Source organism: Monodelphis domestica, chromosome 3 (genome assembly GCF_027887165.1).
Source record: "Monodelphis domestica isolate mMonDom1 chromosome 3, mMonDom1.pri, whole genome shotgun sequence".
NCBI lineage: Eukaryota > Metazoa > Chordata > Mammalia > Didelphimorphia > Didelphidae > Monodelphis > Monodelphis domestica.
Window position 1 is genome coordinate 476,379,342 of NC_077229.1, and position 22,097 is coordinate 476,401,438.

Genomic DNA, 22,097 nt, shown 5'->3' on the forward strand with positions numbered 1-22,097 from the left:
ACCATTCTTAGTTCACACCTTCTTTAGTTCTCAACTTCTTTGGGTAGACTAAAACTTCTGAGTAATTCACACCTGAGTAGACTAACTTTTCTGGGAAGACTAAAACTTCTAAGTAAGTTCACACCTCTTTGCAACTTGCAAGTTTGCAAGTTGCCTGACCTTCATAGGTACTTAGCACCTTCCTAAAAATAGACTTGGCTTAAGGCTTTTGCCTCACTATAAGTATGAGTTAAGTACTTTTTCATTGTTCAGTAAAGAGTTTACAACTTTATCTTCCCCTAAAGTATGTTTAAGTATGGGTGGAGTAGAGTTCTCACATTCCTGACTAAGTCCCTTCATTGTTTAAAATGGGGAATGGTCTTAACCAAGTGTTCTGAAGTAGGGTCTGAGAATTTTTACAATTCACAATACTCAGGATAATTGTGTGTGGCTATACTGTACAACAAGTAATGAATGTTCATAACATACTCACAATGGTACTTATATATCTGCTAAGATTTACAGAGACTTAATTCTTCTTCCCCTGGGGGATCCGAGAAAGGTGTGTCTGGCCACACTCACAACCTTAACCTTCATTATGAGCACAGTCCATAGACACGCTGATGTCTTCTGTTTTTTAAACCCTTCTCCTCTCGATTCCTTCCCAAACTACTATCCCATCTTATTATCTGATCTCTATCTCACCTTACCCATCTTTTTACTATTCCCTATGCTCTAAATACATTCTCCTATAGAGATCACGGCTTATTAAAATCGTTTCTCTAAGGTTCAACTTAGGTGCCACCTTCTCCAAGAATTCTGCCTTCACTTCAGGCAAATAGGTTCTCTGTCTCTTTAAATATCTCATAGCCCATTCCTAGGGTTTCTTTTCATTTATCTCATTTCCCCTTTGTCTTTATATATGTCTTTCTCCCATTAGATTATAAAATCATTGAAACAGGATCTACATTCTGTTCACTTTTAATTCTTAGTGCCTAGAGAAATACCTAACATAATTTTAAAAATATTTACTTAATTATTTGATTAAATTAACAATATTCTGATAGATCCTCTAAAGATTTTACTATGTGAGGGGGCAGCTGGGTGGCTCAGTGAGCCACTCAAGAGCCAGGTCTAGAGACAGGAGGTCCTTAAGGTTCAAATCTGGTCTCAGACACTTCCTAGCTGTGTGACCCCGGGCAAGTCACTTGACCCCCATTGCCTAGAAAAAAAAAGCAGCTAGCAAAGTAGCTCCAGGGGACAGAGAGCCAGACCTGGAGTCAGGAAGACCCAAGTTCAAATTTGGCTTCAGATACTTAATAGCTGTGTGACTTTAGGCAAGTCACTTAACCCTGTTTACCTCAGTTTCCTGTATAATGAGCTGGAGAAGGAAACGGCAAATCCCCCAAATGGGCTCAAAAAAAGAACAACAAATTTCATCAAATCATGCAGTTGTTCATAAATAATGCATACACTAATTGAGATACTTTGAAAGGATTTTATCTATTTTGACAGCATATATAATGATGAAAAGCTGGTGGGACAGCAAAAGGGTCTTAGGACCAATTTAGTGAAGCATACATTAAGTTGATCAGTTGACTTCAGACTCCCCACAATTCAGAGAGACTTCATTTCTAAAAGTGATTTCTGATTCATTAGAAGTCATTTCAATTCAACCAAATTTTCTCATTCCTTGTGTTTGCTGCCCAATTGGCTTATGGCAAAAGGTAAATATGGGTCATGCTATCTCTGTCGAAACATCTTTGTCCAGATGGAGAATGACCCAAGAAGTTACATCACATTCAATCTAGATTGAGTTGCCTTAACCATGACCAGGAATCCTATAATTCAGACTAGGTTAGGTTAGAGATACTCCTAAAGTGTTCACTTAAGCAATCAATGAAATTTGTCACCTTTCCATGTTTAAATAACACTTTTATTAAGGTCAGGAAGACTAATAATCCCTCTAAAGTAAAAAGCTGCCAGATTGCAATAATAATGTATAAATACTTTACAGAATATATATATATATATATTCCATATATATATATATATATATACACACACATACATTTAGTAATTTAAGATTTACAGTGTACTTTTCTTACAACAAACCTGTGAGGTATGTAATAAGCATTATCATCTCCATTTTATAATCAAATTTAATCTGATCCAGTAAACATTTATCAAGCATATATGATATGTCAGGCACTGTGCCAAATTCTGGGGATACAATTAATAAAAAGAAAGATATCCCCTGCCCTCAGAAAACTTACAACCTAAAGTGGGGAACAACACACAAAAAGAGGCAGGAAAGTAGGAGAGGGAGGGGGAAGACAGTGACAGACACATTTTGTTTTATGGAATTGAAACTAGGCAGGACAGCAAAAACAAAGTGGAGGATTTTATAGATGGAGAAACAAGTGTAGAGAGGGAGATAACTGTCCTGAGCCACTCAGCTAGTTAATGTTGGAGCATTTCGAATCCATTCTTCCTACTATAACAAACTAAAAGCTCTCAGTAGAGATATAGATTAATGACTAAGTCTAGATCAGATGCAGACTGGATTCAGATTAGGTGAAATCCAAAAAGAGGCTCATCTTTCTCCTTCAATCAGCCCTGATCCAACAGGAACAATCAGGGACACTCTGTTGACCCAGACAAAGTAAGTATTGCTAGTCACTCACTGCTTAACTATACTGGACCAATAGTTTGGTTTTTTTTTTCCTAAAAATTATAAGTCATTTGACATTAGTGGCAAAGGTTAGGCAATGATCATCCTACTTTGGGAGGTTGTCATCTGTAAAAATGTATTTACATCACAACATATTGCCATAATCCAAACAGTAGAGAGCCCTTACATTCCAGGGAACAGACCAGAGTGTGAGAGCTGTCATGTGAATTAGACTTGCTCTGCTTGGCCCCCAAGAGCAAAACTGAAGAGAGACTCCAAAAACACAAAAACCTCTTCACAGACAGACTGGTTCCTACTTTTCCATTCCTATGCTTAACTCCCTTCCACACATTCTACAGTCTAGCTATACTGACCTACTTTCTGCTTTTCACATGTTCTCAACTGAAGTTTAACCAAAAACTACAAAGCACATTTTTCCAAAGCAAGAATAAGATAGCAGGAGTGCCAATAAAATAGGTCATTGGCTTACATCAGTCTCCAGCCAAAGACCCCAAGCAAAAGAATAGTTCCCCTGTTATAGATTTTGGAGGGTTCCAAAGAAAATATTAGAGTAAGACACGTGGGGTTGAAAGTAACATGACTAGTTAGAAGTATGGAAATGAGAAGCTAGCAACAACTCCCTCCTTCCCTTCTGAGACTGAGAAGTGTTCATTGCTTTGAGTCCCATTATAAGATAACATCCCAGACTTTTTGGACAGCAAAGCAGGCATCCTTAGCTTAGTGGTGTAAAGAAAATAGACCCTAATCCTTTCTGGGAAGCCACATCTCCCAAGGTTAGTTAAATTCCTTGAGGCAAGATTAGAGCAGTGATTAAGAACAGGAATTCTTTTTCTTTTCCATTAAAATCCTTCTCTCTTAGAATTAACATTATATTTTAGTTCTAAGGCAGAAGGATAATAAGCACTAGGTAAGGGAGGTTAAGTGACTTGCCTAGGGTCACACAACTAGGAAGTATCTATGATCAAATTTGAACCCAGGATCTCTCATCTGTGGACTTGGCTCTCAATTTACTGAGTCACCTAGCTGTTCCCTGATAAATGGACTTCTAAACTTAATCCATTTAAGGCTAGATGAATTCTGAACTAAGTTCAAGGATAGAGAACCATGTCTTTAAGCAGTTACAGGATTAAATCAACTAACTCTTAATAGGATCAAGAAAATGATACACCCCAAAGAGATAATAAGGAAAAAGACATGTACAAAAATATTCATTGCTGTGCTCTTTGTGGTGGCAAAAAATTGGAAAATGAGGGGATGTCCTTCAATTGGGGAATGGCTGACAAGGTCACAAATAATACCCAATGAATTGGGGCTGTGGGAAAAGTGGGTGGAAGGGAGGGAGGGAAATAATGTGAGTATTGTAACCAAGGAATAATGTTTTAAATTGACTAAATAAACTAATTCAAATGGAAAAAATAATAAAAAAAAAGGAAAAAAAAGAAAATGATAAAGAATCAGTTTTAATCTTCTCACATATAACACTCAATGACCCATTTCCATGTCTTTGTGCTGGCTGTTCTTTATGCCTAGAGTGCTCTCCCTTCTCATCTCTTCCTTTATGGCTTCTTTAGCCTCCTCCAAAACTCAAATCCCTCATTCAAGAGGTCTTTCATATTCTCCTCCTTCACCATTCACCATTATTCAATTTCCTCCAATCTATCTTCCAGTATCACAGTACAAATCTTGTTCAGAATTAGGTATTTGTATGTTGTTTCCCTTATTGGAATGTGAGCTCTTTAAAGCCTTGTTTTAGTCTTTCTTTTTCTCCCTAGCATTTAATACAGTGTCTGGCACATTTTACTATGTTTGATAAATGCTTTTATAAATGTAAACCTTTCCAAAATGATACCATAAAGGTAAGGTTGTTCAAGAAAGAGTATCACTTGTTAGTTATGTCCTCTGTAGGTTGAGTTGAAATAGTTGGTTTCTGTAGTTCCTTCCCATTCTGAGATTCAGTGATCCTGTGACAAGTGTAAATAGGATTACCCATATAATCATTCCTTCCAAAGTTCTTTAGTTCTTTGGTAAAACTGTGAGCTCATCTGATGGGAGGATTCTCCCCAGCAGTGCAGATCAACAATGATATAATTTGTTACAATGTACACTGTCAGCAATTTTCTACTTATAATTAAAACTTCTGATTCTATTCATTTCAGTGGCAGTACATAGACACATCCAAAATCTACTTCCTATCTCAAACTACAGAGATACGTACAAACCTATTATTTTCCTTCTTAATCTTATGTTTGAAATAAGATGATAAATACAGTTCAAAAGTGTCAAGAAATGAATAGAATCAATTCATTCAAAATCTTTCAAAACCTTTCCTTCCTCTAGTCTTTTCATTCTTTCAATGAGTCACTCTAACCTTTCATCTCAAAAAAATGTTGTCCTGCCTTGGACCCTAGCTCACTTTCTCTTAAAAGTTCTTTCTTCTTTATGGAAACTTTGAAAAAACTTGACAAAGTAGTTCTCAATCAATTATTTCCCATTTAACTAACCTTCACCCTCCCTCATTTCTATTCTTCCTGCATTTTTCCCAGACAGGTAACTAATGGACTTATCAGGCAGTTTAATCCATATCTTCTTACCCCATGAACTCATTTCCAATGAACATTTTGGCATCAGTGAAAAGAAGTTGATTATTTTTACTTAATCCCAGAAAAAGGTTTCTATTTCATCAGAGGCTCAATATTTTATAGCGGAGATAGAATGCTACCCACAAAATGAGATAAAAGAAGATATCACTTTGTATTGTTGATGAGAAGGTTCTAAATGACTCTAGACCTACATTGTCCAATATGTAGAGAAGAAAAAAGTGAACATATGAATGCACATTTTCACTGTTATTGGAGTGTCATCTATGAATTACTAATAATTCCATTTGAATTACTAATAATAACCATTCAGTAATTAGTTCCTCTGTCTCCCCCCAAAAAAGCCCTTCCCTCTTCCAAACTTCCCTATTACTATTGAGAGCACCACCATTCCCCAGTCCCTGCTCTCTCCCTCTCCCTCTCCCTCTCCCCCCCTCCCCATTCATGCACCAGTTGATCTATGTAGTCATCTCTGGCAAACAGTGATAAGGAAGGGACCATGCCAGGCTGGAATCTGAGACCTGATTTTACTTTAATCTGGAATCCTTATTTCTCTCTTTCTTTCTCTTTAATAATAAATACTTATACATTTAGTATAAAGTCTCCAAGACTAATTTTTATTCATAACAATTATCTTTCACCCCTATATCCAATCTATTAATAAGCCTATCCAATTCATTTTTGGAATATGTCTTGAATATGTCCCCTTCTCTCCTATGATACTGTCCTCTCCCTGCTGATTTATGCCTTTATCATCTCACACATGGACTATTACAATAAAAATAAGGGCTAATCTGCCTGCCACAAGTCTATCTCCTGTCCATTCCCTCCTCTATTCAACCACCAAAGTGATTTTCATAAAACACAAATCTGACCATGTCACCCCCAGTCTCAGTAAACTCTGGTGGCTTCTTGTCACATCCAAGATCAAATATAAAATCCTTTTACCTTTTTTTTTTTGGTATATCCAGAGTTTAGCACAATGCCTGGCACATGAAAGATGTTTAATAAAATGCTTATTGACTGACTGACCTTAAAGGGCAAGAATGCTAAACTCAAGATCCCAGGCTCACATACATTACTAGAGAAGTCTGGGATAATATCTTATAATGGGACTTCAAGTCACAGTCAGGTTGGCAGCTCTTTCTAGCAGTTTCCTTGCCAGGGCCATATAATATCACTTAGAGGGATGCCTGGGCCAGTTGTCTAGCGTTACAGACAAAAGCCATAAACTGTGACTGCGAAAATGTGGGTTCAAGACTATGAATTGCCAAACTGTAAAGATAATTTTTAGTGTCTTGATTTAAATCAAAAATAAATGGTCGCCATGGGAAAAATTCCCAAATATAATTTATTTATTTTTATATTTTTTAATCTTTTAATTTTTATTATATTACATTATTTATATCATATATAATATAATAATTATTATAATAAAAAATTAAAATTTTAATTTAATTTAATATAAATGAAGGAATTAAGGAAAGGGAAAGAGATGGAGTAAGAGGAAATAATAGGAAAAGGGGCCTAGGCCATTGGCCTAGGTCTGAGCTTTAAGAGAGACTAGTCAGTCCTTAATCACTCACCACAAGATTTTGTCCCAGGCAATCAGAGAGACCCTCCAGTTCAGCTCCTGAGCTCAACTAAATTCAGCCACCGAGAGCCACTGAGAGAGCCCAGAGAGAGCCAGAGAGCTCAAAAGAGACCCCCTGCTCTCAGTTCCTGACTTCCTTTTAAAGAGAATTTTCTCCTATGTCACCTCCCCTAAATTTTCACATCTACCAATCGCAATAGATGCTTTTCACAGGACTGACCATTCTTAATTCACACCTGAGTAAACTAAAACTTCACACCTCTTTGCTAAACTTGCCCCTGCAAGTTGCCTGACCTTTTAGTGATTAATTTGACCTTCATAGGTACTTAGCACCCTTTTGTATTAGATCTAAAAATAGATCTAACTTAAGGTTTTGGCCTCACTATAAGTATGAGTTAAGTATTTTTTCATTGTTCAGTAAGGAGTTTTACAACTTTATCTTCCCCTAAAGTATGCCTAAGTATGGGTGGAGTAATGTTAGAAGTCCCCACATTCCTGATCAAGTACCTTCATTGTTTAAAATGGGGAATAGTCCTAACTAAATATGTTCCAAGGTAGAGTCTGAGAATTTTTAAGATTCACAAGTCTGAGAAATTTTAAGATTTGCACTAGGTAAAACTTACCCTCTTACCTCATTTATGGTACATCATCCTGAGAACCAGCCATGAGGCAAACCATGAAAAGGGCCACTTTGGAAATGTATGGCTGTCAGAAAGATTAAGAGAAAAAGAGCAAGTAAGACAACATGCAAGTATAGCATTTAAAAATATTTGATAATCATGGCAACTGAAGCAATCAGTATAAAGAATCATTTAATGCTTCATAGTATTAAAATAGCCTTTAAATAGTCCTTCAATGTTTACAAAACACTTTCCTTATGACCTCTGTTCAAATTGGTAGTATATAATTATATCTGCTATTGAGTTAGAAGACTGAGACCCAGATAGGTGAAATGACTCATCCATATTGATCCTGCTAGTGTCAGAGATGTGATTCAAACCTGTCTGGAGACTTTAGTTTGAATCAGGGGTCACTAATCGCAGTTTAGATGAAGGCACTCTTTAAGTTTGAATCCTGTGCAAAATCTTCACATAAATCCTCCATAGGATGGCTATCCAATGGACTATAGATCTGTGTATAGACCTTTCAACATTTTGTGGGTAGCAATGCAATATTCAGTTTATCATTTATCACATCCTCTGTTGTATCTTTCCTAAGTAATATTCTTCATTACAATTTTACACACAGCAAGAGGGCTGATAGGAAGTTAGTTTTTCAGAGCTGGATGTTGAAACTGAAGGAGCATGTAAGGTCAGAACCTTATGGGTCATGGGGGGCCCAGGAACTTTTGAGTTCTGAGGAGGATAGGGATTCTGAGACTATGGATATATACCAGCAATGAGATGGCTACAAATGAAGGCCATTGCCACCTTGAACTAAATATGATCATGAGCAGTCTGAGCCTTGTCTGGCTCACTGACACACTTTAGGAGTGATCCATTTTGACAGAATTTTGCTTTTTTTCCTGTCTGCCTTACACTACCTTCATGTTCCTCTCAAATCATAAACTTTGTTGATTTCCTCTCCAAATTTTTATATTAGATTTAGTCTCCACATAAAGAAAAGGCGATTTTTGTATTGCATTCTGAGCAAATGTTTGTTATAAAGGAGAGGACTACAGAAGGACAAGGGGGAACCCCATAAGACCAATTGCCCTAAGACTTTAAAGAGAGTCTGTATTAAGCTCTATCTCTGAAGACAAATAGAGGAGCTTTGTTGTGGTCATAAAGTTTATTGTTCATAGAAAAAAATGAAAAGGAAACCAGACTAACTACCCTTGTATGGAGACAATCACCACCAACCACCACCACCTTCCTAGCTCCCTATTTTTATTCCTTTCTATGTTCAGGAGAGACCAATAACCTACACTTATAGCTCATAAAGGAGAAAGATGGGGAAGTGCTTTCACACCACCCCACTGCCCCATTTCAGGTTCAAGGCTCAAAGGAAAATGTGAATTGGGAATTTAACCATGTTTTGAGAACATGGAAATAATGTTGGGAACTGTTGCAGCTACAGTCCTCAATGGTTCTTTCCAGTTCATCCACAGTTTATCATTTGCCCTTTATTTGAAAGACTTTCCATGCTGTGACAGCTTCCCACTAATCACTTTATTGTTCTTGGAGTCCTACTTCTGTCTCTGGTACCACCATTTTTAGGAAAGATATAGTTCAAGAGGAGGAAAGAGACAAGCAAAAAGAGAGAGCATGCTTTGTACAGATAGAACAGTTTTACCCTATGACATGGCTTCTCTCCCTATAGAGAAAAGCAAAAGTTCATCACGACTCCTGGTAATTAGAGAGTGTTAATACACCTCTAGTGCTAGTATCATTAGAATTTCTTTGCCAACCTCTTTCTCCATGAATCATCTCCTCAGCTCCAGAGAAAACAATTCCGAAGGATGGAAGGAAAAGCAGAGGCACCAGGTTACATAGACATAGGGGTAGAGTTTGAGTCAAGGCACAGAGAAAAGAAATGCAAGATTAACTTAGGGGAATAGCTAATGAGTCAATTTGGCTGGAATATAGAAAGCATTTACATGGGCAGAAACATGAAATAATGAATCTGGAAAGATAAACAAAAGCTAGATTGTGAAAGCCTCTAGTTTTTATCTAAGAAGAAACAGAGAACCAGCAACAATTTTTGAGCAGGGAAGTGACACTGTACTGTAGTTTAATAAAAAGAATGTTTGGAGGCAGCTGGGTAGCTCTGTGGATTGAGAGCCAGGTCTAGAGACGGGAGGTCCTAGGTTCAAATCTGGCCTCAGACACTTCCCAGCTGTGTGACCCTGGGCAAGTCACTTGACCTCCATTGCCTAGCCCTTACCACTCTTCTGCCTTGGAGCCAATATACAGTATTGACTCCAAGATGGAAGCTAAGGGTTTAAAAAATAAAAATAAAAAGAATGTTTGATTTAACATAAGACTGTGCCTGAGTACAAATCATTCCTCCATTATTTAGTAACTGCAAAGCCAAATACAAGTCACTTATCTTCCCACAAATCAGCTTCTTCATCTTTTATTCATCTATTATGGGGATAATAGAAGAATAACATTTGTTGTCATTGAGTTATTTTAGTCATGTCTGACTCTTCATGATCCCATTTGGAGCTTTCTTGACAAAGATTCCAGAGAGGTTGACTATTATCTTCTTATTTCATGTATGAGGAAATTGTGGCCAACAAGGTTAAGTAACTTGCCCATGGTCTCACACCAAGAAAGTGTTTAAGACTGTATTTGAACTCAGCTTCTCTTGATTCTAGGGCCAGAGCTCTAGCTATTGTTCCACCTAGCTTGCCTCAAGTATAAATAATGTAATTTAGTATACTATGATATAATATAATTGCTAACCCTATGATACCTACTTCACAAGGGTGTTGTGAGAAACGGATGTATAGAAAGTACCTGGTAAGGATACCCTTGATGCCCAGGTAGATCACTCTAAATGAAAAGTAGTTAGTTATATGAGTCGTCGCCTATATCTTTTCAATTGTAGTTTGGGCAATAAAGCTAAAAAATATTTCCCAATGTTTCTTCTTCTCTTTGAGATAAATATCTTGAAAATCACTCCTTCCAAGTTTCCCAAACTGTGGCACTCCCCATACAGATTTCTTCTGTGTTCAGCTGCTCTTAAAAATTTCATCTTAAGTTCAATTTCTGTTCCTTGGGTTCTGAAGTATTGAGTCCAAATATGATAGATCAACAGACCTCTTCCATTTTCAATCTAAATGCTTAGAGGTATTGGACTTAGCTGCTTCAAATCCCAATGATTTTTTGCAAGTTTGTTTTCCTCTGCATTGCATTTTCCTTTTTTAGATATTCTCTTTTCCATTCTTTTTTGGGAGAAACAATAGTGCTTGTAATCTGTGGCCATTCTACTCCACAATGGAGTAGATTTTGAGGTAAACTAGATTAATTCTCTAAGTGTTGTTGTTGTTTGCTCTGTCTTTCCACAGGAGAAAGATTTCAATTATCTGCTGAGGGTTCTCTTTACTACTGAAAGTTTCCTAATGCTTCTCTAATGGAGAGGTTTGTTACAGAGTCACTGTCTACATTATTATCTATTTTTTTTCAGTCTTGATAGCTGATTTGAATGAGTTGGATTTCTTATAAGTGCAAACAGCTCTTCTCATCTTTATATCCTCTTTTCTAATTTGGCATTAATGTTTACCCTTCTAAGTAGTAGATACTACTTGGCCTGCACAAAAACAGTCAATTCTGAATGAATCCCTGAAATGATATATATGATATGAAATGATATAACCAATCACTTAGCATCTTTTTAAATATTGTCATTTTATTATTTTGTGATACTGTCCGGTGCTCACCATGTCCAGCCCCTTCTGAATATTTTGGAAGGAAATATTAATGATATGCAAAAGTGAGTACTTGGAGTGTTCTAGAAACCTTTATCCTCTTTAGTTTCTTTATTAGACATTATATTTTTTTAACATTTTTTGTCATCTTCTCCTATGCCCTTAGTCACCAGGTATAAAGGTATATGTTTACTTGATTCAGAAAATCTTGTCCAGTTGTTTACAGAATTTCTCCACCTTATTGTCCTCTGAAACAGACACTGGCAGATGCATTGCAATTATATTCTTGATGGTCTTTTATTTTAATGTTCATTGTAAGCACCTCAAAGCATGATGATCAAGTGCCCCATGAAATTAGGTTTCTTATTACCCTATGTGAATGATGAACTACGTCAAAGCTAGAAGCAGAGACAAGCTGGAGTCAGTTCATACTGATTTCCAAGCATGAGCTTAATAAATTTTTAGCAAGAACATTATTTAAATCTCAGAAATTAACAAATAGTTATAAATCAGGATTTGAGGATTGTCTAAACTAAAAAGTGATGAAGAACTGTTAATAATGCAGATTAAATTAAAAGTGTGTCATATGACTTTGGAGAATTGGCTATTAAATATTCACCATTAGACCCAGGGATGGAAGGAATCTTCTTCCACTTCTGTATTTGCCACTAGAAGGGAGAACTTGGCTTCAAATGTCACCTCATTACTATCCTCTGCCACTCTGATTAGAAGGTGGAACCATGAACCCCAAACTCCCATTTAAAGAAAAAATTCAGCTCAAACATTTTGTTTCTCAGCTGGATATATTATTTTGGAACTCCTCTGATCAATTTCTCTACCATGTACCCATTGGGTACCTTTCTCACCCCCAGCTTTTCAGCTTCTTTTTTGTTTTGTCTACCCCCATTGTTGTACTCACCTTCATAAGTTCATATCCAATCTCAGACACTTTTTAGCTATGTGACCCTGAACAAGTCATTTAACCTCATTGGCCCCTCTATAAAAATGAGCTGGAGAAGGAAATGGCAAACCACTCTAGGATCTTTGCCAAAAAATAAATGACTGCACATGGGGTTATGGAGAGTCAGAAATAACTGAAAGATGGTTACTCTCTATTGAATTGTAAGCTTCTTGAAGGCAAGAACTATCTCCTTTTTAAATTTCATATTCATATCCCCTTCATTTAGAACACATGTAACACATTGGTGATACTTAATAAGCATGTATTGACTGACTGTGAGATGTTCTTTCTAAGTGACTTGTCTAATAGGGTTCTATATAAGTGGCTGAGCTTGAATTTTAAAACATCCTTTAATTTCAAATTGCAGCATACTCAGTCTCCCACTCAGTTATCAACAAGCAAATTAATGTCTATTGACCTGTCAAAAACTGTGTCATTCTTAGGACCCTCTGGCTCTGTCACTTCAGAAGTACAAGAAGACCCAACAGGACTAAAGGCAATTTGTATTCATATTTGTTTCATAGGGTGGTGTTCCTTGGATAGCAAGCCTAGTCTATCCCCAGAGTCATCCCCTCTCAGTCTCAATTTCCTCCTCTGTAAAATGGGGATAGTACTAACACCTACTCTCAGGGTTGTTTTGAGAATATAAGATTTAACAAATCTAAAACCCTTTGCAAATTTTAAAACACCACATAAATATGAGTTATTATTTGTAAAAAATATAAATATGAGCTATTATTTATAAAAACAATATTATAGTTGTTTCATACAAATATTTCTTTTTATGTTCTTTCTATAATGAAATACTCATGTTTGTTGATTTTTATTTGTAATAAAATTAAATATTTTAGTTAATTAAATAAGCAAAATTAAAATTTTAAAAATATTTGTGCAAGGACACATATATAGACAGTAAGTGGCAAAGCCAACATCTGACCCTAGTCCCTCAGACTTCAAATCCAATATCTTTCTTTTTTTTAATATTTAAAAATTGTGCATTTTTTAAAATTTTTATTTGGTCATTTCCAAACATTATTCATTGGAAACAAAGATCATTTTCTTCCCTCCCCCACTCCCACCCAATATCTTTCATTAGAATAAAAAAATTAGTCAAAGAAATAAGAGGGAGACCTTCTTCCTGCTCACAAGTATTTCCCCATGAATTAAAAGTTAGAAACTCATTTGGGTTAATTAAGTCCCCTTAGAAAGTACAGATGGTCAGCTAAAATCCAGCTAAGACTACTCAGGAAGTAAGAATATTGATTTGGGCTGGGAGGAAAAAGTCATTTTAGATTAAGAAAGATTAAGAAAGAAAGTTTGGGTGGGATGAGAATATATGAGAGATGGGAGATGGTAGAAAAAGAGGAATAAATGAGAGAGGAGGAGGAAGAAGGAAAGAGTCAAAGAGAGGCTTTTTAGAAAAGGATCACGAAGAAAACAATAATGAGTTTTGCCTATTTTATCATTTTTCCCTTGGTGCTGGTAGTGAGTATTAGAATATATGGCTGAAAACCATTGCTGCTGCTTTTGCTAATGCCTAAATTGAGGTCCTAACCTAATTTGGAGAGCTGAAAATTTCCATTTTTGACAATCCAGTTCATTTTCTTCAATCAAGTTCATTCAATCCAGCCTCTATTACTCAGCACAGTATTTCTTCATCTTCCATTGAAAGGAGAAAGACAGGAAAAGAAAAGAGCAGAAGACATAACTATATACTCTCATCTCCCTCTTTTTTTCCTCAATCTGAGACAATACAGTGTTGAAAAGATTTGCCACCCAAGCCACCCTTCACCCCATTCCTTTCTAATACTCAGGGCTGGGGGACAGAATCAAGATGGCGGCTTAGTAGCTGTAAAAGCCAAAACCACTCTGCCTGCTCTTCCATACCAATCTTTTAAATGTGCTTCAAAAAGACAGGAATCGAAATCTAATACTCAGGACCTCTTCCAATCCTAGAAACTCTCTGAAGATATTCATCTTGCAATTAATTTCCTTTCTGCTACCAGGTGTGATGCAAGCATTGCAAAGATCTCAGGAGATGTGAATGTCATCAGGCATGAGTACCAGACAGTTGAGAAAGATATTCAAGCACTCAGGTCTGTCCTGGAATCTTTTTGCAAAACCGTGGATGTGAAGGTGAGCAGCAAGAATTGGAGTGAAGGCTTTTCGTTTACATATTCCTGCTATAGTCCCCTCATCAAAAATGTCAGCTTGGACAAGAACCTTCCTATTCAACCCAGAGGGTATGTTGCTGGATGCCACCTTGATAGCTATTCTATTATTACTCCTTTGGAACCTCCCCAAATGCTAGAGACCCACAGAGTATAATACAAGTATTATCATATGGCAGTTCTTAGAGATTATAAATCCAGCACCTGTGAGTTCTTATGTAAGCTATGTGAATATATAGACCATTTTTTTAATAATACCCTATGGATCATGGACTTCTTAAAGCTATAAGGAACCTTAAACAACAAGAGTTCTTAATGTGGGCTCCAAAAACTTTTTTAAAAAATAATTTGAGGGGCAATTAGATGGCTCAAGAGCTGGACCCAGAGATGGGATGTTCTGGGTTCAAACCTGGCCTCAAATATTCTGGGCAAGTCATTTAACCATCATTGCCAAGACCTTATCCCTCTTCTGCCTTAAAACCAATACTTTATATTGATTCTAAGACAGAAGATAAGGTTTAAATATATATATATGTACATATATATATTTTCTAACTGCATTTAAATTTAGTTGATTTCTTATACATAAATAATCTTGTATATTTTATTTTCTGCATTTAGAAACATTATTCTGATGAGGGGTCCATAAAGCTTCAAAAAATTCAGCAGACTGCCAAAAAAGTCTTTGTCCAAAAACAAATGGTTATAGATCTCTAATTTAGTTCACTCCCATTTTGACAATTGAAAAAATCAAGGCCCAGGAAAGTTAAGGGATTTGCCCTCAGCTGGACATAAAATTAAGCAGTTCAGTCAAAACTGGAAGCCAGGTCTTACTTGATTTAGTATTAATCAACAAGAATTTATTACCTACCAGGCACTGTTAGAGGTATACAAGGACAGAAATTAAACAGTCCCTACCTTGAAGGGGCATGTATTCTATCAGTGAGAGAACACACCCATTTTATAATCATTTACACAATTTTTGGTGGGGAGAGCAACACACTTCCCTTTATTCTTCACCTGCCTTATCAAGTAAGACCAAATGATGTTTCAGAGGCACATCTGCTCCCAGTTTTGGCTAGTCTTGTCCCTAAGTCAGAGTTGAGCCAGAGCTCTGGTATGGGGAATAAGATGGAGCCTCTTAGGTCCTTCAGCTGAAAAAAGTGTTCAACTCCAGCAAGATTTTCCCAGGTTCTTTCTATGCTGTAAGAGAAATGTAGCCAAGGCAGCAGTCCTGTTCTGTTGAATCCAAAAAGAGAGTAGATAAAGGTGTGATCTGAAGATTCAATGACCTGCTTCCTGACTTTCTTCCCTCCTCCCTCCACTCAAATTCTCCAGATATTCTTTCTTCTACCTGAGGGGTAGGTCTGGTCCAAAATCCAAAAAGAAGGTGAACATGAAGCATAACCTACCTGATACTAAAGCCAAGCCTTTGGAGTCCAAGAGCCCTCTTATTCCCATGATAAATAATATTACTTTTATAAACTGAATTCCCCCCAAAATCCAATTCAGACTGTCTAATTTTAAAGCTGAAACAGACCTTGTTGCTCTGTTGTTTCAGTCATGTCCAACTCTTCATATGACCCCATTTGAGGTTTTCTTGGCAAAGACACTGAAGTGGTTGGCCATTTCCTACTCCAGTTCATTTTACAGAGAAGGAAACTGAGGCAAACTCTATTAGATGATTTGCCCAGGGTCACATACCTAGTCTTGAGGCCATATATGAACTTTTCAGTCTTCCCAACTCCATTAACCTGCCCAACCTCATCATTTTAAGTGAGTATGTTCACCTTTTAGGATCTTGGACTAGATCTTTCACTAGATAGAAGAAACAGTAGCTGAAAATTTTATATATATATATATATATATATATATATATATATATATATATATATATATATATATATATATATATATGTACTACTACTTACTAAATGCACATTTTGTTTAGTCCCAGAAATGTCTACTCTCTGGGTTACATATATATTTATTTGTTTAATTTCATGTTCCAGTAAAAGGCTCCAAGCCTCCAGAGCAGGGAGGGAAGGGAAGCAACATTTTCAGATCATGCCAAGCCCCACAAGGGCATTGTTTGAATTCTGTCTGTCTCCCACTGGTTCTGCCCCTACCCAGACACCATCTGGAGCAACTTTGAGTGCTCCAAGACTATCAGTACACCTCCATTGTTATGATTCCTACCTACAGTGGAAAAGCTGGACTATACCTTTTGAAGTCACTAGGTAGCCAAATATCAAAAAGAATATTCCAGTGAGAGCAGAATGAAGAATCCCATAATATTCTTTCCCTAAGGCAACCTCTGGAACTATTGAGTCAAATTCATTGGAAAAAGCTTTTTCAAATGCCAACTTGTCTTAAATGCAAGCCCTGCTCCTCTATGAATAACATGTAGCTAATGTAAGTGTGCTGATAGGCTGGCTCACCCAGGTGTTCCCTGTTGTATTACTTTCATTAGGTAATACAGCTATTAGGAAGGATAGACACTTACAGCTTGGAGCAAACCTCAAACTTAAAGACAATCCAGGGGGATAATAACCACGAATTGCAACTTCTGAATTTCAAGTAAGTGAATTGAAGATTTTTAATTATGTTAAATGCATTCCGAAAAAGAATTTTGCTTATCAAAGACATTGGCATATAGCAAGGAAGCAATCTTAAGAATCTGAACCCAGCCAAGAAACAGAGAGGTCTTCTAATGCAAAACACACTCTAGCAAACCCTTGGTAATACTGCCAATTGAGGCAGAAGGCTGCTGTTAAAAATGATGTCATTCTCTATATGTTTCTAATTCTTGAATGTGCCCTGAATTTGTGTGAACATTTCAACTGGGTCACACAGTTTTTTAAGAACCATTTATACGGTTACAGGGCTTTACATGTACAAAGCACTTTATCCATTACAAAGTAGGTTGTTTTGTCAGTTTTTTTCAATTTTATTAGCTCTATTTTACAGATGAGAAAACTAAGACCTAGAGAGGCTAAAGGCCTTGTCCAATGGAAGTAAGTGGAAATTACAAAGTTAGATTTGAACTTCTTGTCAGGAACAGCTCCCAACAATTAAAGCTATCCCAAATTTCAACGGACTGCCCCAAAAGCCAATGGGCTCATTTGAGGTCTTCAAGCAGAAACCAATCAATCAATAAGCATTGATTAACTGTCTACTTTGTGCCAGGCACTGTACTAAGCCTGGGGATACAAAAAGGAAAAAAACAATCCCTTCCCACAAGGAGTTTGCAATATGATAGGGGAGACAATGCAACAAATATATACAAAGCAAGAAATAAATAGAACAAATAGGAAATAATTAACAAAAGAAGGCACTAGAAAGAGAGGGGAAAGATTCTAGTATTTAAAAAAAGAGGGAGGGGGCAGCTGGGTAGCTCAGTGGATTGAGAGCCAGGCCTAGAGATGGGAGGTCCTAGGTTCAAATCTGGCCTGAGACACTTCCCAGCTGTGTGACCCTGGGCAAGTCACTTGACCCCCATTGCCTAGCCCTTACCACTCTTCTGCCTTGGAGCCAATATACAGTATTGACTCCAAGATGGAAGGTAAGGGTTTAAAAAAAAAAAAGAGAGAGGGAGACAGAGAGGGGATTTTATTTGGAACTTAAAAAAAACAGGGAGGTCTATAAGTTTAAGTTGTTTTTCTTCTCTATGCATTTTCTGTGTTCCTCATTAGTCACTATTAACATGAGTTTAAAAGTAAATATACCCTGATTGTATAAATACTTTGTGATTATGTTGATTGAATGTAAGACCACAAAATTGAAAGGGAAAAAAAGGAAGATATTCTGAAGATGAGGTTCGATCCAAATACATTTATTTTTTTTACTTATTTATTTGTTTGTTACATTAAAGTTCCCAGGTTCCCTCTCTCTCCCCCAAGAGTTTATTGTGTGCCCAATACTGAGGATAGAAATTCAGGGGGATGGGACCACAGAGTCATAGATAAATAACACAAAAAATATATACATATATATAGCATAATATAGTCATATATAGCATATATAATATATATATATATAATATGGAATATAGTCTAACATGTGTGTAGTATATAGTGTGGTATACAGTAGCAAATATATTTTATAGTACATAGCATAGTAGTGTATATATAGTATAGTACATAGAAAAGAGAATATATAGCATAGTATATGATGTATATGTAATATTTATCTATGAACATTTTGTCCCTCACACTCCTCAAAATATATATATGTGAATATATATATATACTACATGTGTAGTATTTGTCTGTAACCATTTAATCCCTTCCACTCCTCAAAATATATAAGTAATATATATATATATATATACTAGCCCCCTCCCCAATGTGTATGTCTCGGTGGGGAGGGGGCAATGTATAATATGTAAAGTGCTGGGAGGGAAGGAGGTACTAATGCCTGAAAGAATCAGAAAAGGTCTTCTGAAGGAGGTGGCCCTTGGGCTGAGCTTTGAAGGATCCAGGGATTCCAAGAGATGGAGGTGAGAAGAGCATTCCAGACCCAGGAGAAGCCCGTGAAAAGCTCTGGAGGTGGGAGGTAGGAGGGGGAATGACATGGACTGGGATCTGCAAGTAAGGCAATTTGGCCAGAGTATGACCAAATTTTGCCTGATCAGCGAGCATTTTGGAAAAAGACTGAAAAGCTAAGTTGATGTCAGTTAGAAAAGGATTTTAAATGCCAAAAATATTTCTATTTTATCCTAGAGTCAGTAAGGGGCTGTTAAGGCTTCTCAGGCAGCCTTTAGCTCAGTACCTGTCACATAATAAGTGCTCTGTAAATGTTGATGGTTAAGCCTGTCTTTTACTAAAGTTGATTTGGCAATTGTGTGGAGGATAGACTAGAGGGAACAAGAGTACAGAGAGACAAGTTAATTTAGGAGCTGTCTGACTCAGCATTTGTATTAGTCATTAGTTAATAAACTATAGGGATCCATATTTTTTAAAAATCCCTTCCTTCAAGGAGCTTACAATCTAATTGTACAGTCCAACACATAAAAAGGAAACTGAAAAGCTGGGGAAGGTTGGAGGAAAAGGTACCAGAATAGGGGGAGTGGTGGGCATCCAATCCAAGGAGTATTGGCTGCTGGTCTCTGAAGAGATGACTGGTCTGGGAGCCCTCTGTGTAGATAGACTTTGGTAGGAATTCTTTGCTCTATTCTTCAGCCTTTCAATCAGAAAAACTATTATTAGTACTATTGCACTAATCCAAGGAAGAAGTAATGAAGGGTTAAACTAGCTTGATCATAATGTGACATAATGTTGTTGAGGTAGAATCAACAAGACTTGGCAACTGATTATGTGGAGGTGAAGAGGTGGAACTGAAGAAGAGTGAAAAATCCAGGAAGAATATAAGGTTATAAACTCTGGGGGAATGGAAAATCCGTGATCCCCTTGACAAAAATAGAAAAGTTATGTTTTGGTTGAGTTTGAGATGCCTAAGGAACATCCAAGTGGAAATATCTATTCAACAGTTAGAGATGTAGGAATGGAGGTCAGAGAAGAGTTGAGGGTTGAATATGTAGATCTGAAAGACATCTAAATAGAGATGAGAATTCATACCAATGTTTGGAAAACTCCAGGTTCTGAGTTTTTTTTTTAATAATTCATTTGATTCCAATTAAGGCATCATAAATTTAGGTGTGATTAGATGGCTCAGTGAAGAGATAGTCAAGTCTAGAGACAGGAGGTCTTCAGTTCAAATATGGCCTCAAATACTTCCTAACTGTGTGACTGAGCAAGTCTCTTCACCCCAGTTGCCTAATCCTTACCACTCTGTTTCCTTGGAATCAATACAAAGTATTGATTCTAAAATGGAAGGTAAGAGTTTTAAAAAATAATAATTTCAGAGGATTTTATTCTACCAAAGTTTTATAACCTGAAGGGTTCAACCTCTGTGGGAAAATCTAAGTACCTCTGGTTTGTAGGATCAGGCATGTTGCACTTGTGGGGGACCTTACAGGTCATCTAGTCTAATTTTATAGTTGTGAAAAGTCATGCTCAGAGAGGTTTAAAAGCTCAATCGTGAATACACAGGTGGAAAGTGACAGAACTGGGATCTGAACCTTTTTCCTTCAAATCCAATGCTCTTTACACTACACCATGAACCTACTGGTGAACCCATAGGACTTAATAATATCATCACCAAAAAAAGAGCAAATTTGTAATAAGTGTATTATTATTTTCCTCAAAGGGGGACTATGTTACTGTTGTGAACTTTGACTTGAATTTGAGCCTAATTTAGAACAGGAGACTACCTCCCAGAATCTAGAAGATGCCATGAAGATGCCTAGTTGACACAATTCTGTGACTTCTAACAGCATTTAGGAGCATGTAATCAGGAACAGAGAAGACAGATGGTAGGACTAATCTAGGGCTGAAGTCTTGAAAAAAAAATGAATAGTCACAAGGACAATGGGGCAAGGGATTCTGGGGAAAGAGTACAGAGTAAAGCTAAAAAGATGAGAAATTATCTTATAAGAATGGTGGGGAAGGGAACTTAATATATAGAAGGAAGCAAATCAGAGAATTTTCAGTAGAAAGGGAACTCAGAGACTTTCTAGTATAATACATACCAGAAGTAGTACTCCTTATACATTAAACTCAAGTGGACCTTCAGGTTTTGAAGACTTGTGCATTTATTGATATAAGCATATTTTTTTTAATTTTTTAATTTTCTTTATTAATGTCCATCTATTGTGTTTATGTTGATCTTAATTTGAAATACCCATGCATTCTTAAAATAGATTTAACTTACTCAGAGTGGATACTTACTTGCTAATTGTATTGCTGAAGCTTCTTTGCTAAATATTCAGTATTTTTGCATTCTTTATGAAATTTCATTTGTTATAAATTTCCCTTCTCGTTTTTTCTATGGCAATTCATTTTTCCTCTCATAAAAAAATCCAATTAGATAATGACTTGTCATTTACTGGCCTTCAAAAAACCCTCAGCTTTATTTATCATATTTTGTTATAGTTGTTTTTTATTTATGTTTGTGTCTTCATTGTTTTTCAGTGGTTCTATTTTTGCATTTAGTCAAGGGTTATCTCATTTGCTGATTTTTCTAGTTACATGATTCATTGCTCTTCCACTTTTCTGTGTATTTAGGGATACACATTTTCCTCTAAGGATATCTTTAGCTATATCTCATGTTTTGCTATTTTCTCAATGTTAACATTCTTTGAGATTTGTTATAATTTTTTATTTCTATGATTTATTCTTTGGCCATTCTTTCTTTAGGATTATATTATTTAGTCTCTATTGAAGACTAAATAGTTTCTTCAGTTCTTACTAATTGCAATTTTATTGCATCATGATCTATAAAGATGTTTGATATGTATGCCTTTAAACATTTATTTATAAGTTCCTAGAGCTTTCTAGTCATGAATTAGAAGGGAGGTGGGGGTGTGGGTGTGGTAGAGAGACTGAACCTACTACCTCCCAAAGTAATCCATTCTACTATTAGAGAATTCTGTTAGTTTCAAAAATTTTCCTCACATCATGTCCCAATTTGTCTCTCTGCAATTGGTCATCCATTACTCCTAGTTCTGTCCTCTGGAGCCCAAGTCTAATCTTTCTTCTTTGTCAGAGGTTGATAACTTTGGGTCTATCTTAGATAAAGATCTGAGAGCCCTCCTCAGAGGTCAAGTTCTCAAAATCTCTCTGAGAACGGTTCAGAGTACCCTCGCCTCCCCCTTCTTTTAGT

The 22,097-nt window shown here is 36.6% G+C and overlaps 1 protein-coding gene across 4 annotated transcripts in view; it reads left to right on the plus strand.

The window, feature by feature from the left end:
- The window catches only part of FAM81B (family with sequence similarity 81 member B), a 178,126-nt gene that overhangs the window by 48,480 nt on the left and 107,549 nt on the right, over positions 1-22,097 (plus strand). For all 4 annotated transcript variants that reach the window (XR_008917898.1, XM_007487269.3, XM_007487270.3 and 1 more), the window contains exons 6-7: positions 14,208-14,337; positions 16,846-16,952. Coding sequence is in view for 3 of the 4 variants with exons in the window: in XM_007487269.3 (XP_007487331.1) it covers positions 14,208-14,337; positions 16,846-16,952 (237 nt within the window). In the remaining variant the exon portion in view is untranslated. The remainder of the gene's footprint in view (positions 1-14,207; positions 14,338-16,845; positions 16,953-22,097) is intronic.